Below are 27,317 nucleotides of genomic sequence, written 5' to 3' on the forward strand. Positions count from 1 at the left end.
TCTTAGTGTCTTTGTATGAACTTTGCAAATGATTATTATCTAACATGTTGTCTTCAGGCTTGGGCACTGTTTCATGACTGAAAGTTATTGATTGACTTATCCTAATGACTAGTCCTTCCACTTGGTTTAGGCTCCAAATTAAAAAAAAAATTTTTAAAGTGAAAAATAAGATATATTGTTTTTGTTTTTTAACTTAACTTTGTGATAAGGTATTTTAACCTTTCAAGATTTAACGCCCTCAAAAGCCTTCAAAAGTTAAGCTGCTGAGAGACTGTCAGTTTTTTTAAAATGATTTATTTATTTTTTAAACATCAGCTAGCATTCTTATCAAATTAGTGTCAGATGTTTGGCTTCAAAAGAGATACAGAAATATTTGCTGACATCATGAGCCCTCTTTTGCAATTAGAAATTTGTATTCCTGATCACAACTTCCGCTATCATGATGATAAAACACTCACATGTGTGGAAGGTTTTGAAACCTCTCCCCTTGCATGTCGTGTGCAGACAGCAGACGATTGCTCAGTTTAAACAGCATCTGTTTCCTCTGTAACTTATTGGCAGGTTGGTTCAAAGAAAGTTCATGACAAACATCTCTGACATTTCTGTAGCCTTTATTTTAGGAATGGAAAACTATTTAAAAATGACATCACATATATAAAAAGAAAATTCTAAACAGTCACATGTTTGCGAGTGTAACGCAGGTCTTAAATACAGATTTCACTGTAACGGTTTACCTGGCCTTTCATTAACGTCTGTCAAAATTATGCTTGTGCCTGAAATCCATGCACACGGCATAGTCTGACCCCAAACGTATATTATCTTCAAGCAGAGAACATGCAGAACAAAAATCAATTGTTGCTTTCTAACTTTTAAACCATTTCCCCCTTCTTAATGTGTCAATCCAATAGCCACATCCACAGTAAACAACTTGCAAAATGAAAATAGACTGTTATTCTAATGAAACGATATACATGCTGACTGGAAGGTGTTACAATCACATTTTCATTTTGTGACACGAGGTCAAAACACCGCCACCTTTACCAACAAGCACCAAATATGTAGAAAACACTGCATTTTTTCCTAATAAGCATCAGGAACCTTTAGAGGGTGTTTAAAAGATTGTGCTGTCTAGCCTGTGCCCCTTTATCCCTGTGTGACATATCCAAGCACAGTTTGTGTTGGTGTGTTCGGTCACTGAGCTGAACTGTGGCCGAACTCGGTTTTCACTGCATCCACTAGAAAACTGAGCTCATTGCACAGAGTCTCGTAGCGATAGGCCATGCGGATTTGTGCTACATTTGTCCGCCTGATGTCATTGCCCTTCGGTCCATCCTGTAGGTAGTTGGGCCCAATGAAGTGTTTCTTCTCCTATAGGGAGCACGGTTAAAAAGATGTAGGTTGGAAAGTTGCAAATAGATATAATATTTCCAGAATTAACTCATTGTGGAGTTTGAATTTCATTAAAAAAAAAAGAGATTGCACAGAATAAATATGCACTCAATGAAGTCAGGACTATTGGACTGTCAGACATTCTCTTATCTAGCTTTTCAGTGGTAATAGGATTGGTACTAATCTGAAGGACATATTTTAGGGTTCTTCTTGGATGTGCCGATTGACATTTTTGTGAGCAATTAAGTTTTCGAAAGAAATTACTGGAATATTGTAGAATTTTGGGAAATTAGTTAGCTTTCAGTAAGTCTGCACTGCTATTTAGTGCCTCAAAAAAGTATTTGACCCCTCATTTGGGTTACACAAAGAGAACCCAAATACAGCAAAAAAGCAGTTTTTAAATGATGATTCCATTTATTAACACAAAAACAAACCTATCTGACCCTATGTGAAAAAAGTAATTACCCCTAAACCTAATAACTGGTTGTTAACTACAGTCAGTCATTAGCAATAACTGGCAATGAGTCTTTCAAATCGCTGTGGGGAAATTTTTGTTCACTCTTCGTTGCTGATTTGCTTTAATTGAACATGAACAGCGTGTTTGAGGTCATGCCAAAGCAACTCAATTGGATTTAAGTGCAGACTTTGATTGAACCGCATTAAAACCTTTGTCTTAGTATTTTTGAGCAGTGCAGCTGATGGTGTGTTTGAGATCATCATCCTGCTGTTTAAACCCAAGTCAGTTTGAACTTCAGGGCATGAACTGATCTTTTATTAATAATGAAAAGTCATCCAGCTCCTGAAGAAGCAAAGCAGCACCAGACCACCACCTTTATATGTGACTGTTTGTATAAAGCATTTTTTTAATGAAATGCTGTTTGTTTTACACCAGAAGTAACAGGATTTCAAACTTCCAAAAAGTACTGCTTTTGTCTTTTTAAACAACCCTGGCAGCAGATCAACTTGAGTTCATGTTTAATACAAAAGTTTGGGACAAAAAAATAAAGAAGTTTTTAGTTTATCTATTATTTTATCCATTGTATCTGTTTCCAAACACATCATTTTACAATAAGGACTTTTAAAGAGAGCATCCCCCAAGCACAAAAGGTCTGACCTTACCTCATGTGAGAGGCCGCTCTGCAGGACACTGTTCCTGGCAATCTCACACAAATCACAAGTGCTCAGCTTCCACAGCTGAGCTGCAATGGCATACTCCTCCATCAAGGCCTCCTGAAACGTTTCAAAAAAACTGATATTAACAAATGAAATGTTATGATTGGGCTGGCAGGTCTATTTGTACAGCACCCTTCAAGAAGAGAGAAATTTCTTGTATTTCTCTGTGCACCACATACTGACAGTGATTATTCAATTAGTCTCACAGATGTCACCAGACTGGAGCAAATTACTGTGATCAAAGTGACTGTGAAACGGTAAATAAAAAATTCTCCTGTGTTTCTGACCTTGGTGTAGTGGAACTGCATGGGGTCGTCGGTGGACAGGGACACACACAGGCCCTTGTGCAGAAACTCTCTCAGGGGGTTCTTGGAGTACTCCAGGAACAGGCTGTTGTTGCTCAGTGGAGACATGGCAATTGGGACCTGGGCCAGGTAGTATAGATACTGCAACACTGGGCTCTGGGGAGGAGACACAACATAGTAATGCGAATAGAACGATTTTGTTTTGTTATTTTCATTTTATTTGTGGGAAAACTAAATGAAATTACAAGCAGAACAAGTAGAAGTTCAAGGGAAACGTTTTGTAGATGGTGCAGACACGCAAGTCTTCCTAATTATAAGAAGTTATTCAAAACTAAGCGTTAAATCAATATTGACTTTCTCATCAAAATTCAAAAGGTTTTTGTCCTGCAAAGTTTTTGAGTTGTCATATTGTCTTTTTTTCCTTGCAGATGTGCATAAGTAGATGACAAGATGTTTAAATGGTGCTTTTAGAAACCATATCTTATGTTATGGCACAACAAACCTTGGGCTATGGAGCCCAGAAGATGGCAGCACTCCCCTCTCTCTCTGTGACAGAGAAAAAGCTTTAAACATGCACTCTGGAAAGTGCTTGTATGGAGGATGTGTCCATGTAAACTGACATAACTGACTGGAGCAACATGTAGCCACATTCTTCGCACAGGCATTTGGAAGTTAAGGGCCGCAGCGCTAATCTTAGCAACATTTGTCATACTAATCTAATGTCGTCTGTGTGCAATAATGCAACGTGTTCCAAATTTGAGCAGTATTGAAAACATGATGCAATTATTAGAGAATGTGATTAACTGATTTAAATCCTCCCTACATATTTATACATGCAGTGTTTAACCTCATCTGTTGGCTGTTTATTTTTCTCTTCACATTTAGTTGGATATTATATTACACAGCAGGAACTTCTCTGGTGTTTAGATATCAACTGGATGGTAAATGGTATTCTACCCAACACATCTTACTCAAACAAGCTGTTTTTGTTCTCCTATGAGCACATCGGAGAGGGACTAAAATGTGACAGCTAAAAACAAGCACTCATGTGGATTAGCGTGTCACTGCTCGTTACTGATGGACCTGTTTGCAGAAAATATCATCTGCCAGCATCTTGTGCAATCAGCAAACACAAGACGCTGAGTATCAAACCTCAATATGATTTTAAGGTTTTAACCTTCTTAAGGTTGAGTCCATGGGAGATGTTGTCAGCTGTCAGGAAGGCGGAGACAAGATGAGTGATGGAACCCGCCTCTCCACAGTGGGGACGGAACAGGAAGGTGTTCAGTCCTCTTTGCCTGTAGAACGATCCATAGTTACTTTGTGCACTACTACATGGAAGCCATGTAGCATTAAATGAGACTAATGGGCAGGGCTTACTTGCGGAGGTTGTTGAGAACCATTATGTTGGCATACATGTAGAACAGATAATAGGTGTAGGGAGGATTGTCATCTGTGGTCCATGCCTCAGGCTTCGGGCTCTTGTAAGAGAACATGTGGTCGCTGTGTTTAGATTCGTCATCCACGCTGTCAAATCCCGTCACCTACAGGAAAACAGATTCATATCAGCACATTTGCAAACATAAAGTATATATAACACAACACTGAAATGAACGGACAAACGTGGATACATTTGTTTGTTTCCTTGCAGTTTATTGAAACAATGAATCATTTCATTCACCAAAACGAGCTCCAAAGTTTCTAAGAAAATGTCCTTTGGACTGAGGAGAAAGAACTGGAGCTTTTTGGCCACCCACATCAGCTCTTTGTTTAAAGGAAAAATGAACCCTTATAAGAGAAGAACACCAAGCCTACTGTGAAACATGTAAGGGGATACTTTTGTTTTGGGGCAGCTTTGTTTCATCTGACACAGGAAACATATAATCTGGGCAGAGCACAATGAAGTCTAGAGAGTACCAAGGCATGCTGGTGTGAAAAATACTGCCCAGTGTCAGAAAGCTCAGCCTCAGTCGCAGGTCATGTATAGCTGGGAATAAAACTTTGGACTATTCTTAAATGGCACTCCATGAGACAGGATCTTAATCCTATTAAGCATCTATGGAAACATCTGAAAGTGCAGTGTGGAGTCAGGATCCTTCAAACATGAGAGAGTGGGCTAAACTACCTGTTGTTTGGAAATGCAAACGTCTTATTGTGAAGTACAGAGATCACTTGTTGGTACTGACAACTGTAAACGGTGTTGCCACAAAGTATTATATTAAGGCCACCACCTTGTTTTTTGTCCTTTCATTTACATTTTGTTAAGTAGCATAAAATAATCATCTGATTCTTATGTAAGCTGATATAAGAATCAGATGATTATGTTTTTTTGTTTATTTAATTGTGGAAAGGTATCATTAAATTTTTCATGTCTGTATATGGTTGCTGTTGCACATTAGAACTTCTCCCTTTTGACACTTACATATTTTAAGAACACGTGGACTGCTTTGTGCTTTTGAGGGTTGATTGTAGCCTCAAAGAGGGGGCGGAACACATTCTCCAGTATCTTGGCAAAGCTTGGGATTAATTTCTTTGACTTGAAAATATCACTACAAGACAAGATAAGCAAATTTAACCCATCTTCTTGCATGTGACACAAACATTTTACAGTTTGTTTGCTTATTGAAAACAGCTGACTGAGAAGTGTAATTATTCAGAACCCAATTATGCTGGATTTAGCCTTCAGTTGATGCTTACTAAATCCTGGGCACTTGGATCATCCATCTCATGTTGGGCGAGTGGACCTTATGCTGGATGAACCACGTCGCTAGGCTCTCCCACTCGCTCGCAGAGCGGCCGTAAATTGACAGACGGGGCTCAGCATGTTGGTATTTGCTCTCCTCCAGCTCCCCGGCCACTTCCTGAAACGGATAACAAACCACAGGCAGAAACAGGATGTTTCTTGATAAAGCAGAAGTGACTAGTTGTAACTGCCCAGTGGACAGATATGGCAACACTGTTTCCAAGTTTCAGCAAAGTGCTTTTTACTGCATATTCCAAAGCATCGCTTAGATGAGCAGCACTACCAGTGCGTGTGAGGCATATATATATATATATCTTATTCTAATTCATAATGAATATGACTCAAATCTTTGTACGTGTAGCAACATTTGATTGTATCAAAATGTCACAGTGACTCAGCATGCACAATACCAGGGCCTTAAAAAGTAAAAGCAGCTTTGTGGAATTTAGCCATTGTTCATTTGATTATTTATGTTTGGGCTTTTTCCACAGTGATGTCATAATGTCTAGAAAAAAATATGGGAACAAAACTGGGAACATCCTGAATGAAAAAATGATCCTCTATGAGTTAGCATCTTATAATTGAATCTCTGGGGATGGTGGCCCGTACTTCATTGCTTTAACTGTAGCCAGATTATATCCAGGTCAGTTTCCTCCTTTTCTGTGGGATCAGTTCAAGTTGCACTGATAAAAATGTCAAATGTTGTCAAACAACAGGCTACAGTTTCAAGTTTAAACATCAGTAAATGCACTGTTTCCCACACATAGGCTTTATTAGGTCACGCCTCATATTTGTTGGCTTGCTTTAGCATTTTGTATTTTTGTATATCTTTTGTCTGAATGGGGAAAAAAGGCCTTCATGCTTTCCATGGCCGCTGGCTCTACTAACTAGTTGTCCTCATTATTATTCAGTTGCTAACAGGATCTTGTAAAGCTCAATATGAGGCTGTAGCTCTCATTGGTAGTGCTTGTTCTGCACTGTAGATCAACTGGCACACTGAGACTGCAAACCAGGACTGTACATCTGTAGCGCTAAATGAATTTATACTTAATAGAGATTCACTTGAGAAGCAGCTGATAATGTCCTTCAGCTATCTGTCTCAAAGAGACTGACAGAAGAAAAGTATAAATGTCATTATTTAATTGTTGAATTGCATCTGTGCCTCCTATTTTGTCACCATCTGGATCTGTTTCAACATGAATAATGTAAAGTTGTTCCTTTTTTTGTTCTCCACCTTGGCTATTTACGCGTGTCAAACATGACAGGCCAAAACAAGAGCAAATAAATTCTGCATGTAGTTTGGTGCCTTTACATAATTTCAGTTTAACTACAGCTAAGCAGGCCTTCAAGTGGTGTTAGTGCTTTAACTCATACTATACCTTAATGAGACGTGCAAAGTATTCTCCTTTGATGTAGTTGTCCGCTTTCAGGTAAATCTCCCGCAGTTCGCTGGCCCCCACAGGGTTGTATTTTGAGTTGAACTTATCAAACCGATGAAAGGTTTGCCTTCCCTAGAAGGATAATCGATCGGTCAGACAGTGAGGCTCATGCAGCGCAGTGGCGATCACAACATTTTCATTTCATTAAAGGGACTGCAGTAGAAATTAACAGGAACTGTTAAGCTGTTTGTAAAGATAAACAACCAAACGGTCATTTATAGTCACTGAGTTATTGCCTCAACTGTTTGCATCAAGGACAATTTCTATTTATACAAGGTAATGCTGACATAGGAACAAGTAGAAAGCTTTGAGTTCTCTTACAGCGTGCACGTCCAGAGAGTCTACAGTGAGGTCGTACGGGTCCATGTGGAGGCTGTCAAAGACCTCCTTGAGTGTGAGCTTCTTACTGCCTTTTTCCAAGACCACTCGATCTGCTTCAGTCTGGTATGTGGTCTGTATGAATCTCAGCAGATGCTTCTGGTTCATGCAAGCGGCCGCATGTATATGTGTGTCCACCTGTGTTTGACACAAGTCAGACAGTGGCACGGGGCTTACTGGACAACTCACAGCATCCCTATAAAGTGATATTTATTTATACTGAGAGCACTAAAGTTATGAATAGCTTCTGCTCTAAGTGCGTCAGCCCCTCTCCTCTGTCTGGGGCATCGCAGACTGAGCAGAAAGATTTCAGCCAACCTTTCTAACGTTGTAGAAGTCTCTGTGTGGGACTCTTTTCAGCTCTTTTAGCTCCGCCATTTCATTCAGCATTTCATGCAGGTAGAATTTGGAGCCCAGGAAGTTCAGCCGTCTGTGGCAGTAGGATTTTCTGCGAAGCAAAATAACGAAACAGTTACGAGTAAAATGTAATAAATGTCATTCGGTATCAGTCAAAAGGTTCGTAATGTCAATCTGTTAGAAATATTGACTAAGCTTTTGCACTCACGTTGGGCCGTCAGCTATCATTGCAAGTACATGGCTCAGGTCTATAGCAAAGGTCTCGAGGTCGGGGTAAGGAAGGCTGTAAGCTTGCTCTTGTTTCAGGGCCTCAGCACTCTCATAAACATGAATTATACCATCCTTTAGCTGCAGCTCATAGTTTAGGTCTTCAGGAATACCCTCCATGGAGTATGGGTCCTCCCCTTCACGAGGGTAAGGCCAGATGTCTGCAGATGATGACAGCAGCTCAATCAGAAGTTATTTCACATTTGCAAAAACAGTCACTCTCTGAAGTGTTGGTTGTAGAATAAAGATTCTTAAAGTGTATTTTTCCTTATTTTCTACCAAATACAAATATACTGTTAAATTAATAATTGCTCCTATTGAATACTGGCAATTTTAAATAAGGATGTCAGCCTCATCAAAGAGAGCAAATATCCTTAATGCCTTCATTTCAGGCTCAAAGCCCTGGCCACACACCTGTTATTTAGACCTTCTGTTTATGAGGGAGATCCGATCAGAAGAAAGACTGTGTGAGGGCAGGTAAAGGAGCTAAGATGGCTTGTTTCACACATTGAGATGTACCCAGGGGCTGAGATAAAGAAGTATTGTTTTGAAGTGTGCAAAATCATGCAAAGCTTCTCTGGTGAAGTGTAAGAATACAAAAACAGGAACTGGAAATGAGTCGAATAGACCTCTGACATTTGAATGAAATGATGGCTAGTAGATAATTCCAACAAGTCTTTCTCTTGACTCATTTGAGGTCAGTTTTTTCAGGCTCTGTGTCAGGCATCGCCCAATCAGGTTTGAGCTCTGATATTTCCATGCCTGTATAACCTTCCCAGTGTATTCAGGAAGGGTGAAATTATACAGTATCTTTTATTTATTTTTCACTTAAACCTAAACTTTGGCTTTTAATTATGTTTTGTTTTGTTCTCTTTGTGTGTTTGTTTTACTTTTTATTTTGTACAGCAAGTAACAGCAAGTGATTGAACTTAACCTTAAATGTATCAAAATGAGCAAAAATTATAACAAATAGTAAGATAATTTAAGGCCGGTAAACTTTATTACACTGGAGTTTTATTTAAGATTGTACATTTTCTTTATCTGTTGTCTGGATTATTCTCAGGTTCTGTTTCTGACGACATTATCTGTTGTCAGAAACAGGCTGACTGACCTTGGCTCACAGACACTTCACACCATCTCTGGCACACATACAGAGAGGTCTTAAATTAGATCTGCATAGAATAGGTGGCACACAGTAAGTTTTACACAACTAAACATCAAATCATTAGTGAGTTGTTTAAACTGGTCTGAGCACTTTTATTGAATATTGGAGTTGGCATCCTTCGTAAGTTTAATATTGTTTCTGCTCTCTGTGTGAATTGTTTGAGGTTAACGGTGAACTGAAACCTGAACCTTTAATATTAATGGCCTTGCTCCTTTTCCTCTCCATGTCGGAGTATTTCATTGGTTAAACAGCTGAGCTGGTTAAACATCTGCACTTGCGCATGTTGTACATAGCCTCTTGCTGTGTGTGAGCGAGTAGATGGAAAATTACAAAACGTGCACTTTTGCAGGAAGATTAAATTGGACATTTTTGACACCAAAAAGGAAAAGTTTAGTAAACCTGGCAGGACTTCATCCTCTTCTAGCCACCTCTCATTTTCAGCATTTCGCAGGAACAGGGCTGTGGTCCTTGGAAATCGGTGGTAGGCCAGCCTGGAGTACTTCTCTCGGATGAACAGGGCTTTGAGGAGACCCTTGGTTGCTTGCTCATAGTCCTCAACTGTGATCTGGAAACATCGTGAGGTTGTTAATTTTTGACTTTTGTTTGTGTTTAACGACGGTGTCTTAAAGGTTCAAGATGGCCTTTAAAGAATAATCTATTTAAACTATGGCACCAAGCTAAATGAAGGATCTCTCCTGTTGCCCTGTCAGCTTACAGCCATCAATGAAGTTTTAACAAGAAAAGAACAACTGTCATGTTTTTCTTTTTCTTGTGTGAAAATGTCATTTTATAAGTACAGAGTGGATCGACTTTTTAATTCTGGGTAAAAACATGTCTCTCATAGGCCAAACATGCATTTTACCACATCATTGGTCTGAATTTAAAAATCAGTTGTTTTTTATCGTATATTTCCTCACTAGGCTGTGGTCCATCTTTTATATTTCAACATATGGACTAGTCTCGTTGATTACCCCTGCACAGTAATCTCCACTGATGGTAACTCTCTGGAAGTCTGGGAAGGAGTCTGAAAGCAAAGATTCAGCAGTGGCGGGTGTTTGCGCTGGGGTAGGTGTCCAATCAGGAGGCATCTGCAAAGATACCGACTGTGACCGCTTCAACTTGAAACTCTTCTTCCTAGTTACACAGAGGGAAAAGAAGCAAGCACTATTTATGCTGAGTATTTTTTGATGGTTTTATTTGTTCTTTTTTGTCTATCCAGAAAGAGAGATATGTTCAGTTAAGCATGTTTCTAATCCATACCTCTTAACTGACTCCTGAGACTGCTGTTCAGCCATCTCCTTTTGCAGCTCCTTCTCTCTAGTCTCTTTCAGACCAATGGGACAGTCTTCTGGGACAGTGAACAGAGCCAGAGTATCCTTGCTGTCTTCCTCCTTCAGAGCAGAGGCGTACACCTTCTCTGCCATCAGACGAACCCTCTCATCCACCTCGTGTATTGACACTTTTGGGAAAAGGCGTGGTAAATCTGAAAAGTATTGAGAACATTTTTTTAGCAACTACCTGTATTTTTCTTACCGGTAAAAGTAGTGTTTAAAAATGTAATCTAATCATATTTCAGAATGCTTCTGTCATTCCAATACTGGTCATTATTAGTCGGAGTTATGTCATAATTATGTTTGAAATCTAAAATGGAACAAAATACTGACATGTTATAACTCGTCTCATAAACGGGTTTAAATATGGGAGTGCTTAAAGAAGAAATAACATTATCTTAGTAATGACAGTAAACATAAATACCAGAAACATAACCCGGAGTGAGGACGGTTGGTTGTGGGGCTGTTTTCCAGCTTCTCATTTCAACACACAGACCAGAGAACGTGTCTTGAGTGGTGTTGGAATTAAATAATTTGCAGTGCCTCAATAATGCTATGCTTTTTTATTAATAAGAGTTATAAAGTCATATAGTGTAGTATTGAGTGGACACAGTCCTGAAAAATAAAGGCATTAGATCATGTGTCCTTGGGGAGTAGAAAGCTGTAGACGCTCGCTCACACTTGCCTTGGAAAAAGTAGATAAGAGGGGACCATCTCTAGTGGAAAGTTATTGAGACACTGTTGTTTAGACTAGAATAAGAGAGCTTCTGTAATAAAACTGTTGTGTTATGCAGGACGCATCTCCCTTCTAGAAGTATTGTGAAAGAGAAATAAAGTGTTAAATGGTCTACTGAGCAGTGTTTTGTCTTCCATCGGATGCCTCCGAGGAATCAAAAGAACTCAGTGAAGTGTTGATCGTTGACAGTGGCTAACTCGTGTTTCAGTGCTTGCTGCCAGTGCAACAGGTAAGTTACAGTAAACAAACTTGTGTGTCCAAGTCTGGCCGCGTGTTCTGAGAGCACACCGCACTGAGGACGGTATGTGACAGCAGGAAAAGCAACAACACTGAAAGCTCCTGCTTACACAGTGCACCTCTGTCGGTGCATCGCCGCGTGTTAATTAGATGTGACTGAAGGGCTGTGATGATAAGCAAGATATTTTTCTGTAGGAAATATCATGTTGATGGAACTTGTGAAACCAGAGCTGCGTAAACGTTTGCAAAACAAAAATTGCATAATGATTCGTGAGGTTGTGTTTATTTATTTTTATTATTTATGGTTGTCATCATCCTTACTGGTATATTGTGACACCATTAGTTTCGTGTTTATTTTGTAATAAGTAATATACAGTCAGCGGGCACTTCATTGGGTTGCACCTCGTTCCAGGTTGGAACAACTTTAACTCTTTGTGACACGCATTCAACAAACTGCTGGAAACATTCCTCAGAGATTCTGGTCCATATTGGCTTCATAGCATCGCACAGCTGCTGTAAATATGGAGGCTACCAATCTGTTCCACCACATCCCAAAGGTTCCCTGTCGGATTAAGGTCCGGGGACTGTGGAGGCCGTTTGAGTGCAATGTGGTCAAGAAATGAGTTTGAGATGATCTGAACTCATGCTGCACTATCCTGCTGCAAGCCACCATCAGAAGATGGTACATTGTAAACTTTACACTGTAATACAGGCATTTAAATGGTCAGCATTTAAACGCATTACTGTTTAAAATGTAGTGTTTCAGTAATGATAAGTTGTGCTACATCATTACTCCACCACCACTACTTTGACCCACTGATCCAAGGCAGGATAAATCGGTGCTTTGATGGTGTTTATGCTAAAAAACCGAGACAGACCAGGCAACATTTTTCCAGTCTTCTGTTGTCCACTTTTGATGACCATGTGTGAACTGTAGCCTCAGTTTCCTGTGGCACCTGGTGTGGTCTTATTTGCTGTTGGCTTCCTATCAGCCTGTAGCAGCCTGGCCATTCCCCTCTGATTTTGCCCAGAGAACTGCCGTTCAAACCATCCTCTGTAAACTCCACAGATATATGTGTGGGAAAATCCCAGAAGAAAAGTGGCTTCAAAAATACTCGCCTGTCTGGCACCAACAAACGTGCCACATTCAAACATGTGGAAAAGCACAGCTGTTGAAGTTTATATTATCATTGCCGCTGCAGTTTGCCCTGGGAAGTCAGTCTTTCCTTATTTTGACATTTACCATGTAATATTATCAGAAGGTTAGTTCAGGCTCATGCAAATATTGATTGGCTTATGTTACATTGTAACAGGTTTGCAAGGGTGTCAGACTTGATACAGGTCTGCTATTGAATGGTAGGCATCAGTAAAGTACATTCAAGAATCTTCAGACAGATATCCTGTATGTAGTTCACAGGATTTTTCCAGGCTTGTAAATGGAAAGGAAATATTTGACCCCGTTGTTAGAGCAGCAGTTATGAGCATGCCATCATTTTGGTTCTCAAGGCTTTTTGGTGGGAAACAGTCAAGTTTATTTGTATTAATCTCATTCTCTCATACATGCATGGCATGCTATTTCTGAACTCAGGACCCCCTGATCTTGTATTTTCAGCAGATGAATGACAGAAGATTGGTTTTATATTTTTAATAGCTTCTCCCCCTTGTTTAATTCCCACAGTGTGACAGCTACTGTTGCTACCCAACATCCCATCATCAGTCGAGATGTTTGGATATTCTGATCACCGTGTCATCACTGTGGATATTAACGTTGCAGTCCATGGGGGTCACTGGGACACATCCAGAATATATCCGTGTGAGGATACTGGAATCAACAAGCACACGATAGCACATGCAGCTCCAGTGTATCAGATGCCAAACTTTTCAGCTGCACACTGCATCCCTACTGGTTTACACAACACTCTGTCTGAAACCTGTGAGTGATCTGGAATTCTTCACAGATGATACCGTTAACATTTGCCCTCACACTGACACGCTTGCTGCCTGTTCCTTGGCTAGCACATTTTGGGAGCTGCTGTTTCTGATGAGCCTTTCAGCACGTGTACTCTCTCCCTGCTGGAACAGCTCAACAGTCTCTTGGATGACCTTGATGTATTACACACCCCAGTTATAAAAACCTAACATTCACAAAGCCTCTGACTATGTTGGAAACGTCAATTAAACTGAAATTCTGAAATATTATGATAAAATTTCAATTTTGGAATGATTTTTAAGTTTTCAGTGTGTAACACAAAAATAAAATAAAATCAATAAAATGTGCCAGTATTTCATAATACTCACTTATAGTATATATAAATATCCACCTGTTTCCTCGGCTAAAGACTGCTGCACTTATAGCATCGCTCAGAAAGTCAAATCTAGCTGCTTCTGTGCCTCAGGCAGTAGCCACTGAATAAACATCTTTGAAACTCTTCTTTGAAATTACTCTTTGAATAGTTGTCATCACATTTCATAGTTTTTTTTAATAGAAACATAAAATCAGTAGGGGTAGCACTATCTGTCTCTTACCTTCTGTCGTGATTTGGGCCATGTTTGGCTCTTTCAGTCTCTGCCTGTTGAGTCAGGTATTTCAGCTTTCACGTATCTGGTTCTGTCTCTTGTGGACCCCTTACCTCTTAGCTTTGGCACTGCCACTTCTACAGGTATGGCACTCAGTGGCAGGACTTACAAAACATCTGAGTGCTGCTGACACAACACCTATGTAAACTGTCCTGAGTTCTGGTGACTGTATATTGCTCGTGTCTGTGATGCTTCTCTTCAGGGTTTTCTCTCTGACTGACTCTGTCGGGCTTTGCTCTGCTGTTTATTTGGTCCACTGCCTGTATGTATGATGCAGCTGCTAGTTGTTGTTGTTGTATTGAGTGTCCTTCTATCTCTATTTTAGGGTATTGAGTAACATGGGGTGCTAATCCAAGCTGGTATGTCACAACTGGCTGCTAACATGTGAGCTCTGATCTGTGATATGGGGCAGTAGGGCAAAAAGTAAGTACTGGCAGCTACAGTCACTGTGTTTACCATGTAAACACTAAAGTAAGGGGGAAAAGCCATCAAACCTAGCTGGCCCTGTAGGAAAAAGTAAAGGTCTCCTCTTGCTAAATTATTAATTAACTGTGAGTAACAGACTTCTTGGAAAACTGAGTTCATTTTCACGAGCCACACCCAGGCGTGACAACAGCCAGACCTGCTGAACCAATAAATCAATTATAGAGGTATGTTAGCAGGCTAGAGACCTCAAATTTAAAGAAAATGGCACCGCCGACCACGCCTCACCAGAGTTATGCAGCCAGACAATGATCCAAAACACACCAAGTAGTCCCTTTTACATACTATTAGAGATCATTCATAAAAGCATTTGTGTAGCAAAGAATCTGAAGAACACGAGTATGAACTTTACTGCAGTAAAAGGAAGCACATTGCTGGTGACAGTCCATCTTTGTATGCAAATTATTTAGTGGTTTGGTTAGTTGGAATCATCTGTTCACTGCCCTCACTTTTATCACACCTATAAGGAGCGCGCACTGTTCAAAAAAGCCACTCAAGGTTGCAGACAGCAGACAGTTTAACTTTAAGTGGTGTGTGAACAGATGCGTGATAAACCGTGTAATAGCTGCATTTGAATACGTGGGAGTGAGACGAATGCCTGTGTTTAGTGAGATCGCTGTTTGTTGTGCTTTTGTATATTATGTTTGTCCTGCATGGTTTTATTTACTCACCCTTTCCCATGCATGGTGTCGACTGTTGCTTCAAAAGGGCCATGTTGATTTTCTTACTCATTTTGAGTTGATCTAGAAGAAACAAAGCTTTAATAAATAACACTGCACACATATGTTGTTCAGTAAGGCAGCATTTACTCAAACTTGACATTGGTTAAAGGTGTCATTTAATGGCTCCTAGCAAAGCAGTACAGCCTTATCTCGCATCACAATCTCTTCTTCCTTACCTTTGTTTGCTTGAGTGACGGTCACACCCAAAGTCACACCCCGAGGACCATGATTTTACACAACTTTGACTTGACTGTTTGAGTTATCGTAGTTTTTGAAATGCTCGTGTATTGTGCTCAGATTTAACTTGGAATTTGTTGAAAGGAAGTCAGTGAACTGGAAAGTGGGGAGGTTTGCGTCAGGAAGGACAAAAAGTCTGTGACAAGTCAAACATGGAGATCATCAAGAATGAGATTTCCATACCGGAGCGTCTCTGGTACTGTTAGCGGACAGGGTGACGGTGCAGACTGTGCTGCTGTTGGCCAATGTGGCAACCCATAAAGGGAGGAGCCAAAAGAAGAAGTTGAAATGCATTACTTGTATTTGGAGTGTTCCCATTATGTTAAAAAGAGGAAAGTTTTAGGGATCATCAGACAATATTTAATCTCCCATTTTTGTTTAGCTTTGGTTTGGTTTTATATGAGCAGTTAGTTTTGTTTATTACTTTGTTATTTTATGTTGCCATCATAAATTGAATGTAGCTGTTTACTTGACATATTTTAAGGGACTGGAACTCTAATTTGACTTTTGTAAAATGAAGTATTTTGTGTTTTGGGCAAAACGTTAGTTAAAAAAATAACAACAACAAAACGTCCCACTTAATTTGTTTTGTTTGCATTGAACAACTGTCATTTCAGTAAATTGCTGACAAAAACTGCTCTAACCAGTATGGCCATTGTTGGGACACCTTTGGGAGTGTCTTGTGCTGTGTGGAACCAAAATGAAGGAGGTGGATCCTTAATGCCTTTAGATTTGACTTGATAGAGTTCGTGGTTGCTTGATCAGATTGGAATCTGGGAAGTTTGGAGGCCAAATTAATGTCTTTGGCTGTTGTGTTTCACAAGCTTTTTTTTTTTTATGTTTTCTTAGTTTAGGGTTTATAATCCTATGTATACATTACACAACATTACATTACACACAGCTTTGCGTGTCTCAAAGTTCTATACCAGCATGCAGTGTCAGTGTTGTCACAACATCCATGTGAAAAGTACTGTAGTCATTTTTTAGTATAGAATGCCATTTACATTCATTTTAAACATGAACAATAGAATTAAAAAATATCCACATAATGCATTAGCAGTTAAAGACTGAAAAGAGCTCATTTCAGAAACATTTCTTTCCTGGTATGTGCAGACAGTTGCTGAGCATCAGATGCGAGTGCTGATTCTATAACACATTTTAACTACTTAACTATGTGTTGAAGTGTAACTTTAAAAAAAAAATTTAATTTCTCTATCACCAGTTCACACTCGTTATGAGAACTCCTTTTATAATTTCAGATTAAAGGCTACAACATCGTAAACTCAACTATCTAGCAGTTTTCTATGAAGAAGTATTTGGTGCCAGAAGGTAAAAAAAAGAAGTCATTTGTAACAGGAAGTGACATCTTTTTTTTTTTTTTTTTTTCTTCTTTTATTCTTCTTCTTTTTTTTCTTTTTTCTTTCTTTCTCCTTTAACCGCGCGTCCTTAGAGGAGTAATTTGCTTGCATAATGTTGCTCGGCTTTCTCTCTTACTTTCCTCTATCGCTGCCTGTCCCTTCGATTTCTACTTCTCATGAAGTGCCTGCATATTAACAATTAACAGTTACCTAGCAACAGGATATACTGTATTATGTCAAAAAGTGAGTGCAGGAGGCTATTCACAGCCAATAATGACATGCCAATAATGCATTTTTGGCCTCACTGGGCAGTAAATGTAAGACAGACAGCTGAATTGTTTAACTCAACCTAATTCCTGCTTTTGATCTAATGGAAGGCAGATGCATTGTGTTTGACACGTGCCTGTTACACAGACACACACACTGCACACTGTGAACCGCTGCGATCGCCTGTGTTACCGTGCATCGAGATCCTTTTGGAAGAACATCAGGTGCTAATTTCACGCCGCAGGTGGACAGCGCACACACCAGCATTCACGGTGCGGGCAGCGGAGCAAGACGATGTGGCAAAGACTGTGGCTTAATGAATGACGGCATATTTCATGATCCTGTGATTTGCAGACCTGAATAATAAATACTCCAAGTCAGCAGCAGTCAGTGTGGTCGCTGGCATGGTGTTTTTATGACTTCTAAATGTCCAGCTTTCCATTTGGCAGACGTTCATCACAGCAAATAGAGGAGCGAGTTTTTATTTTACTTGCAAATGTCAGTTTGATTTGATTTGGCCTGAAGTTCTTGCAATTCAAAATTAGATCAAAATACAGTCAAGATAAAGGAATGATAGAAAATTTTAAAAACAGAAGAAGGAAATCTAGCTAGGCTCAGATTATTTAACATGTTCAAAAAGTTTGAACATGTCAGATCTGTAGATCAGGTCTGTTCACTGGCTTGGATTGGTTGGCAGATAACTAAAAGGTCCTAAAGGTGGAAAATGGTACGATCCTAGCCAGTGTGATGTTGCCCATTGGTTTGAAGGGACTCATTCTGAAACCTTGAGATCAGAAATTTAGCGATCGTCTTATTTTTTTTAATTGTTTTTTCGTTTCGCCATTTAAATTAATGAAGACGAAAAAGGGAAGATCCAATTGTGACATATTTGTGACATTGTGACATGTCAGTCCAGATAGCAGAGGCCTTAAGCCTGCAGTGCTTTAGCCTCCCTTTTGACTTTGATAGAGTCTTAAATTGATTACATATACAAAGTGTTAAAGAAGACCTTAACACAAGTGTTTACTGAGGACATAAATGAGGCAAAAAGAAGGGTCAAATAAATTTAATCCCAAACCATTCCTGTCATAACATATTTGAATGTCGGGTGTTTTCTTAGTAGTCCCTTCACTGTAAGACTTACATGTAATATCACAGTCTAAGTAACGTGGTACTCACAACAAGGTGGCGCACTTCTAATATTTTGCCATATCACTGACATTTAATGTGTACACTAATTCACATACTTCAAGAGCTGCACTTTTTACTGTTTCAGGCTAGACAGTCACCTTCTCACGTGCCAGCAGTGGCTTTCTTGCACTGCGTGTTGAAGTTTTCAAGTGATCACTGAAACCTGACTTGAAATATTTAGTTCCTTTTTTTTTTTTTTTTTTTTTTTTTATTGTCTATTAGATGTCACAGGAAGTGACATCTAATAGACCAGGCTCAGATATTCACAATGCCAACATGACTGAATCCTGTCAGCTGCCATCAGGTGTTATCTCAGTGTTGTAGCGGATTATACTTAAGGAGGTAGTCGTTTTTAGCTGTCTAGAAGAATTTGTCTAAAAAAATACAAAAATAATTGAATCATTAACAAATTACCTGATTGAAAGAACATGAATGAATAAAATCTGTCTGATATTCCAGATCTCACATAAAAGCTCAAGTTGTCACAAGCTAAAAGTAGCAATCATGTGGCTTCACAGTGGTTGCTCTCTGCCCAGCCTGGAGGTCATTGCAAACTCTCAGTACCTCAGCAGAGCTGGCAATATCATCAAGGACCACTCTCACCCCAGCAATCAACTGTTTGAACTATTACCGTCAGGCCGACGGTACAGGTCACATAAAACCAGGACAAACAGATTCAGGGATAGCTTCTTTCCCAGAGCTATCACCGTAGTAAATAAGCACAAAAACAATTGAACCTATTCCATACCGTCACTGTCATTATATTATGCTGCTATCCTGTATATATTGTACATACTATTGTTTGAGTACTTACGATTGTTTTTTTGTTCTTTTTATATTTTACATTATATTTATTATTGAAACTTACACCAAGGGAGTGGCACTCCAATTTCGTTGTACTCTGTACAATGACAATAAAGGCTATTCTATTCTATTCTATTCTATTCTATTCTATTCTATTATGTTGCTTTGTTGGTGTAAATAGCCCAGAGAAAACAACAGCAAACCAGTGCAAAAACTCCAAAGGCATGTGCAAACTAAGCATTTCAAAGGAGATTCTGACAACTTGGTACTTGTGGGAAACTTGTCGTTGCCACAGTGTCTTCTTTGATGTGCATGAACTGTTCAAGCACGCACCATGTGCCATGCATAAACTCATCAGTGTCATTTGACTAGATCTGTATCACGGGTTCGTGTCTTTCTAGGGTGTAACGCAGTCTTGTATTTATTCCTCTACAACAGAGGAAACAGAATGAATACCACCCAGTCCTATTTTTAAGGCAATTAGTCGGCATCTAGTTTTGTTTGGGATTTTTCCTTTTTTTTTTTTTTTTGTATTAGTTAACTAAGACACATGTTGGTACCTGTTGGGAAATGTGCGGCTGCCGTACTTGATCAGGCTTGTTTTGGACTGTGTTGTAAAGAGAGCAAGAATACATCCACAGACATGCTGTGAATTCAACATTAGGAGCAAAGTTTCAGAATAAAAGGAAAAAGAAACATTTTGATGTCAGGCAGCAGTGTTAACCACAGCTAACTGTTGCCTTAAAAAAGTTTGACTGTGCCTTAAGATTGCAGTTTAAGATATATCATTTATTTTGTTTTAATACCTACAGATGCTCACTCCTTTGGAAGCCAAAAAAGCAAAAAGAAAAAGAAATAGAAATATGCACCTTCATATTAAGATCTTTAATCTATATGCAAACTATATCTAGGTATGTCTGCCAGAGCTCACCATGCAAAGGAGGTAAGTGCTAAAAGCAATGCTGGTGTGTTGATAATGACATAAAGTTAATATAAACAATGGAAACACAAAGAATCATTATGACTGCCGTGTACTTACTGTTGGCAGGGCTTTGCACAAAGCTAAAACGTCCTGGGACTGTAGAGAGCGTTGTCAGGTGTCAGCAGACTGAAGCCTTGTCAGTGCAGGTTCCAGCAGACACCGGGCTGGTTCGGGCTGTCACTGCCGGGTTGAAGTATGAAGGAGGTACAAAGTTGGTGTAGCAAACAAGGAAGTAATCTGCATCAGTGTTGTTTGGCAGTAGAGGAAGTGCAGGAGGAAGCGTTTGTATGAACAAGCAGTTCTGTGTCACTTTTTTTAAAAGCCTTGAGACTTCATAAGCCCCACCCCTCTTTGTCAACTTAAGTTGTATGTGTAATTCACTGGGCTGGCGACAAGTCACCGTCTCCTTTTAGGGTATTTGATTAGAGAAAGTGTGTGTGTGTGTGCGTGTGTGCGTGTGTGTGTGTGTGCAAATATAAACAAACATGGGGAAGTGACTTTTTTCTATAAAAGGATTGCTTTCTCCACCACTTTGAAAAGAGAAGTAAATTTTGACAACGTTTTTTTTTATTTTTTTTTATTTCAGGTTCCTGTGACCAAGGTCAAGATGTTTGATCCTGACCTGGTCAACAGAGCACTGATATAGAAATGGTGGTCGTGGTGGTGGTGGTGTGTGTGTGTGTGTGTGTAGCATACCACTGCTACACACGTCTGAAATACTAGTAAACTGGTCCTGAGTATGCTCAGCATAAGGTAATGCTACTGTAATGCTTGCAACACCACCATCTGGACAGCGACGGAAAGTTCATTCTCCTCGGTTGGCTAGATACTTTTTTTTAAAGCCCTATACTCCTTTGTGTATTCATGATACTTCTTCTTTATGGTCCAATGCTGCTGTAGCATACAGTGCCACAGCAGCTGCGCATTCAGCAGGTGGACAGGTCAAACTGGTCAAACTTCAAATTTAGGGTGACTCTAAATTTATAAAATGTTGATATTACTTTAACATTGGTGCACTGCAGTTTGTTATTTTTTATTAGCAGTGTTGAGCAACTTACTTTAATAAAGTAATTAGCCCTTTCACGCATAGTGGTCACTACAGTGGACAGCTGTGCTGTTTTCTTGTATTGGTGTCAGTGCTGATGGTATACTTGCACATAAACAACTACAATGGACACTGATGTGTCACTCCATACCCTGCCGCCCACTGGTGGTTTAATGTGCCTATAGATGTATGACGTGTTCCATTGCAATTATTGTTATTTAACCCTGTCATGAATAAATTATGACAACCTCAATCAGGATTTTTTTCTTAAGTATTTTTATTCATCTTTTCATGCCTAAAGATGAATAAAAATACTTAAGAAAAAAATCCTGATTGAGGTTGTCATAATTTATTCATGACAACCTCAATCAGGATTGAGGATTTTGCCACTTCAAACAATAATTTCTGTCCACTATAAGATAAATGAAACATTATAAGCCTGATACCTGCAGACCTGAAAGCAGGAGGTGTATCACTTTCGAGCGCTCTCTTTAGAAAACGCTGTTTTTACAGTTTCTTCCTGCAGTAAACATAAAGATAGTATTCAGGAAAAACATTATGTACATTTTTAGCATAACTGGTTTTACGTAGCTTATCAACACAATTTAAAAACTGGTATAAAGTTTGAAGTCCGAACTTTTAACACAAAAGTGGAGACTCGGGGTTGTCTTGTGTTGACATAGCATCATGTTGCCCATCTGTTAATAGCTTGTAGACCCACCTTTAGCACAAATAAGCTGAAGTAATCATTTTCTGTATGACATATCAGTCTCTCAGATTGTTGTGGAGAAAACTTGGCTCACTCATCTTTTCAGCGTTGCTTCACTTCATTCACATTTGCAGACATGCGTTCATGCACTTAAGGTCCCAGTCCAGTTTATTATCTATGTGTTCTCCAAGGTATTTATGATCAATTTTTCGGTCTTTGTCACGTTGAGCTGCAGATGATTCTGCTCACACCATGTGACAAATGGGTCAACCACAGCCCGGTACTCTGACTCATCACCCTCACTGATGCATCCAACCACTGCAGAGTAATAAGAAAACTTCTGAAGATGGCAGGTCTCTGTGTAGTGGCTGCAGTCTGTGGTGTAGAGCAGCGGTCCCCAACCCCCGGGCCTCGGACCGGTACCGGTCCGTGAGTCGTTTGGTACCGGGCCGCGAGAGTTGAGGCTCAGGTGTGAAATGTATGGTTTTCAGGGGTTTTATCGGTTTTCAGTGTTATTTTGTTATCGTTTTTATCGTTTACTCGGTTTTCCTGGGTCTTTTCACGTGTGTTATGAATAAACCTTCTTTTTTTCGGTACCGGTACTAGTTTTATTTTGTTGTATTTATCCGCGACACCTTAAAGGCCGGTCCGTGAAAATACTGTCGGGCATAAACCGGTCCGTGGCGCAAAAAAGGTTGGGGACCGCTGGTGTAGAGGCTGAAGAGGAAAGGAGAGGACGGTACCTTGTGGTGGCCTCGTGTTGCTGATCATCTTGTCAGACACACACAATGTTGAAGACACATATTGTGGTCTTCGTGTCAGGTAATCAATAATCCAGGTCACAAGAGAGGTATCCACTTGCATTCCTGTCAGCTTATGACCCAGGAGGGTTCGCCTGATGGTATTGTATGCACTAGAAAAGTCGAGTGTCCTGATGCATGCTCTATCTTCCAGATAAGGAAATCCCCCAAAATGTATTCTGTTCATCTGGATGTAGCGTTTTCAGTGGGAAAAACAGTACATGTGCATAATGACTCAAACTAGCATAAATGCAGAGTCCTGGCCTGACGAGATGTCATAACACAGAAGAGCTAACTCATCAGGCCAGGACTCCGCAGTCTGTCTACACCTACAGGCCAGGGCCACTCATTCAGTGATGAGGATGTATATACCCTGGACAGGGAGGAATGCTGGTTTGAGCAGAGAGTCAAGGAGGCCATTTATGTGAAAAGGGAAAGACATCTTTCACCATCTTACAATGCTCTGACTGCAGCCATTCCCCAACTCTGTAAGTAGTACTCGTGAAAATGTGCATATCAATGATCAAAGAACTGACCTCACAGCCCAATGTTCCTTCAGTGGGCTGGTTTCAGTCATCGTGCAAAGGTAGTGTTTATAAGATTGGGCAAAACCTGCAGTCAGCTGAGACTGAGGAAGTCACTTGGATGAGTAACGTTTTAACGTATTAACATGTACCTCAATGCTCCACAGCAAACTGACGGCATGTCTGTGTTTTTATTGAGGCACTCAAACTTGCTGTTGATCAGTTAATTTGGTGCACTTGATTAACAGCACCTGGTTGTTACCTAAGCTTTGAATTCCTATGGCAGCAGCTTAGTTTTGCATACACAGCTTCTGCAATTTGGCTTTTACTGTATGTCCTGATATGTAAATCCTTAGAAATGAAAGGGTGTACTTTGACCATTTTCAAGATACTGCACATGCAATATGTTGATGAACCACTCCAACATCTTTATTTTGTGGACTGATAGTTCTTTACTGGACTTGACAAGAGGAAGAAAACTTCACATGTCTGTGTGCCATTTGTTCATTACTTGCACATTAAATAACACAGGCAACAGCAATGGGTGAAATATGAGCTTTTTATAATTGAATATTTCAAATGTTTGTAGGATTCTTTGCAAACAAACCCATAGCAAAGCCAGAGACCATCGTAGCATTTAATCCTCCTAGAGGGGAAGTTGATGTTTTTATGTCAAATTTATGTCATTTATGTCAAATCTGTTTATCATTTTAGGGCACTGTGACCACTCAGCATACAGGGAGGTGCGTGTGCGTGTGTGTGTGTGTGGGTTGGGGGTCACATTCCACAGTGATTATATCTTTCTAGCCCTCATGTAAGTGTTTCTAATATATAAAAGAGCACACCACTCTCCTCTCCATTAAGCAGAACTTGGACTGTCACATTTGTGCCAAAACGTAATTTATTGTCCCGAGAGGTCGAACTTACTCAATCCGAGCAACATGTTTACCCAATACAAATGTAATTTTAGTACATGTGTTTCTTGAGACAGTGCAGGTGATGAGTAGTGCTATTTTTAGAATGGAATGTAAACCACTGGGTCACATATTTTGCTCTCAATATGACTCAGAGTTTAATTTTATTAAACAGCACACGCAATCCTTAAATGACAAGGGACACGCCATGTGTTTCCCCCTAACACGAACGCACACACACGCACACACAGACACACACAAGGTAAATAATTGATGTGGATCACAGAAGAAAGGTTTCTTCAAGTTTATTTTATTGTTTTATTTGTTCATTTATTACTGAAAATTATTACAGTTCCTGGTATTCGAAGCAAGACATTAATCTGGTTCAGTAATACCTTTTCAAGTAATTTCAGCTGAATTGTGAGCAAATGATTATGATTTATAACATTCAAATATAGGAGGCGATAAACCTAACATTTAACACACCAAAGTAGATGCTTTGAAATGGCTTGGCCTGCATTTGTTACACATAAGCCTGCTGCAAAGCTAGATGGCAGCACAGCACTTTCATCAGCTCATCAATCCTTCTCCTTCCCTTTAAGTGAAAGCTCAGCCCCAAACTAAAAGGCCTGCTTTGCTTCAGGTGCAGATAAATATGCATAAGACATGTTAAATATGAGTAAGTTCCAAAAAGGTGTAATCAAGTGAAGGCAAATGGTACAACTCATTGTTTAGATACATACATAGAAATAAAAAAGCAAAACAAAAAAATTGACACATTTCAGATACATCAGATACTTCACTGAAGTTAAACTAAAGATGTTTAATATGTAGTTTTGTTGTTGGAAATTATAGTTGCATACATTATAAGGTAGTCTTTCATATTTTAACATATAAGGTACATATTTTATATGTTTATCTATATATAAAAATTGTAGCTAACAAGCAATTCGATACATTCAGTTCAGTTTTGTGAGGATTCTGCATTTGATAGTTTGGGGCCCAGTAATGCTGATTCCTTGAAGAAAAAGTAAAATAAAAAGGCTCCCTTGTTGCAGAATGTGTTCCTCCAAGCTTTGTGTTTCGGAGAAGATCCACATGAATTGTCTTCTGTCTCAGCTGCCAAGCTCGCTTTGGATGCTGAAGAAGAGACAGACATTCTTGTCAAGTCCCATAGGTCTGGCTTGAATTCATCAATAAATCAAACACTTGTTCAGAGACACTGAAACCTGAACCTAAGCATGTGCACACAAACGTCTCAGTTTGATTTATTTCAATCTTCCTTTCATCCAGAGTGGTTTGAGCTTCCTCCGATGGGCTGTGCAGATGTAGCAGCCAGTCTTTCGCTATATCTAGCGCCGAATCTGTGGAATAAAAGTTCTGCGTGGACTAATCTTCATCTGCAGTGCTCACATAACCCCAACAGGGACTCTCCTTTGCTTTCTCATGCCTGCCCTAGGCCACCGTGTGGGTGCTTTTGGGGTTGCTGACTCGCTGACCAGTTTCCGTGCTCCATCTATGCGTTCCTGTCTCGAGGATGAGCTGAGTGGCATCCAGAAGTGAGCGGCGGCGACGTCCAAAGCCACCCGGTCCCATCTTTGATTTAGGAGCAGTGGTGTCTGTTTGAGCGTTCTTCTTTGTCAGGCTCAATCGGTAGAACAAGTCGTGGTATATACATGTGATTAGGAGGCAACCAGACTGACTTGACGTTGACCTCCTGGACCTTATATTTGGGCCAAAGCTGGAAAAAAGGGGAAGATTTACTGCTTTAGAGGTGCTGTTAAGTCTAGCTTGGCAACACATAATATGTTCACAGTGTGTAAAATCCAAAATGTTTCATATCTAGATTTTTGCATGTTTTATCCAGTAGAGAATGGATCATTTTCAGACTTCATTTGTAGCGTCTTGAACAAAAATAGATGCTTCAAAATTCTGAATTTTAACACTTTTAAAATTTGAACACCTCTCACAAATGACAGCCATGGGGGTATTCTAAGTAGGAAAATAACTAGGAGCACACTGAATGACTATGTGACTCTAGGTCACCAATCCAATGTTTCTTGTTACCTTGATGGGGTTGGGAGAGTTTTGGCAAGCCTGTCCTGCTGCGGTCCACCAAAATGTTGGTCATCGCCTGTCACTAAGCGACTGCGCAAGTCTCTCTTCATATGGCTCTGCAGCCATACTCTAGACCTGCCACAAAGATCAAACAGGTAGTTAACCACAAAACTTCAACTCTGTCACATTATCACTGATGTTAAGTGATATATATATAGCACTTTTCTACTCTACTCAACCACTCAAAGCACTTTATACAATCTAAATATGTTCATACACACGTACATGTAGTGAGTAAAAGGAAATTGCAATGAATAAATGTCAAAGACATTCAGAGACAGTGTCCACTGAAGACACTACAACTTTGCCCATTATGAAATGTAGTGCTGATGTAGCTATACTATATTCAAGTAAAAAAAAAACATATATCTATCATTATTGGCTTAATGATCCCTTATGTCAAGAAAAAACTAAAATTCAGAATCTACTTGGCATAAAAGTTCCTTGTGTTACCAACAGTGGGCATCTTATTCTACTAGATGAATGTAGAATGAACACAATGTTCTGAGAGCTTACCTTTTTCTCAGGCTGGCGTTGGTCTCTCCTGTGGCCCCTTTTACCAATGGCAGGACTGTGGTGAAAACACAGCAGCAGATGATGGTGTGCAGAGATAATCTCATGTTGGCTGGGAGCTGCCAATGGTAAACAGACAGAAATGGCACTGAAGCGGTCATGCCTTATCTATTACCACAACATCTGAACGATGAAGCTCTTTTAGACACATTATTGCAGTAACATGTGGAGTTTTCTGCACAGAACAGCATAAATAAATAAAATATTTTCTTCCAGTGATTCAGAATTTTTTCACCAATTTTGCAGAATTTAAATTCTTTACAAAACTTACTCAAATAGAAATCAGCGACAAATTCACTTACCTCTGGCTCTAGTTTGTGTTGTGATGTACAAAATTAATGGTGCACATCCAAGTTTGTTCTTTACTACTTTAGCTGTGTGGGTTTTTTTGTTGTTGTTGTTTTTGGTGAAAGCTGTAAAGACTTTACCATGAGTTGAAGTCTGAAGTTTATGCTGCTAACATGAGAGGCTTTATAGTAGAAGGGAGGGAGTT

General features: G+C 39.6%; 2 protein-coding genes across 2 annotated transcripts; both read right to left on the reverse strand.

Moving 5' to 3' along the window:
* Positions 1-594: 594 nt before the first annotated feature.
* Positions 595-20,437, reverse strand: ampd3b (adenosine monophosphate deaminase 3b). The gene is made up of 16 exons (XM_082539249.1): positions 20,199-20,437; positions 15,252-15,323; positions 10,477-10,699; positions 10,188-10,350; positions 9,616-9,781; positions 7,993-8,212; positions 7,746-7,875; positions 7,371-7,565; positions 6,990-7,121; positions 5,565-5,728; positions 5,290-5,416; positions 4,248-4,411; positions 4,045-4,165; positions 2,850-3,023; positions 2,509-2,619; positions 595-1,368 (listed from the first exon to the last, which is right to left on the reverse strand). The coding sequence occupies exons 2-16, from the start codon at positions 15,310-15,312 to the stop codon at positions 1,192-1,194; spliced, it is 2,328 nt and encodes a 775-aa protein (XP_082395375.1). The 5' UTR covers positions 15,313-15,323; positions 20,199-20,437; the 3' UTR covers positions 595-1,191.
* Positions 20,438-24,427: 3,990 nt separating this feature from the next.
* admb (adrenomedullin b) lies at positions 24,428-27,294 on the reverse strand. Its single transcript, XM_082542642.1, has 4 exons — positions 27,127-27,294; positions 26,768-26,883; positions 26,201-26,326; positions 24,428-25,874 (listed from the first exon to the last, which is right to left on the reverse strand). Exons 2-4 carry the CDS (start codon positions 26,869-26,871, stop codon positions 25,589-25,591), a joined length of 516 nt encoding a protein of 171 aa, XP_082398768.1. The 5' UTR covers positions 26,872-26,883; positions 27,127-27,294; the 3' UTR covers positions 24,428-25,588.
* Between the last annotated feature and the right edge of the window lie 23 nt (positions 27,295-27,317).

This window comes from Aulonocara stuartgranti (assembly GCF_965226115.1).
Source record: "Aulonocara stuartgranti genome assembly, chromosome: 7".
NCBI classification, from domain to species: domain Eukaryota; kingdom Metazoa; phylum Chordata; class Actinopteri; order Cichliformes; family Cichlidae; genus Aulonocara; species Aulonocara stuartgranti.

Excerpts from the sequence above, each read along its gene's own strand:
- ampd3b (XM_082539249.1), bottom strand. The coding sequence starts at position 15,312 with ATGAGTAAGAAAATCAACATGGCCCTTTTGAAGCAACAGTCGACACCA. Across the intron at positions 8,213-9,615 it reads AGAGGATGAAGTCCTGCCAG|ACATCTGGCCTTACCCTCGT; the intron begins GTTTACTAAACT and ends CATCATCTGCAG. Across the intron at positions 4,412-5,289 it reads TCCACGTGTTCTTAAAATAT|GTGACGGGATTTGACAGCGT; the intron begins GTAAGTGTCAAA and ends GTTTTCCTGTAG.
- admb (XM_082542642.1), bottom strand. The coding sequence starts at position 26,871 with ATGAGATTATCTCTGCACACCATCATCTGCTGCTGTGTTTTCACCACA. Across the intron at positions 26,327-26,767 it reads AACGCCAGCCTGAGAAAAAG|GTCTAGAGTATGGCTGCAGA; the intron begins GTAAGCTCTCAG and ends TCTTTGTGGCAG. Across the intron at positions 25,875-26,200 it reads ACTCTCCCAACCCCATCAAG|CTTTGGCCCAAATATAAGGT; the intron begins GTAACAAGAAAC and ends CCTTTTTTCCAG.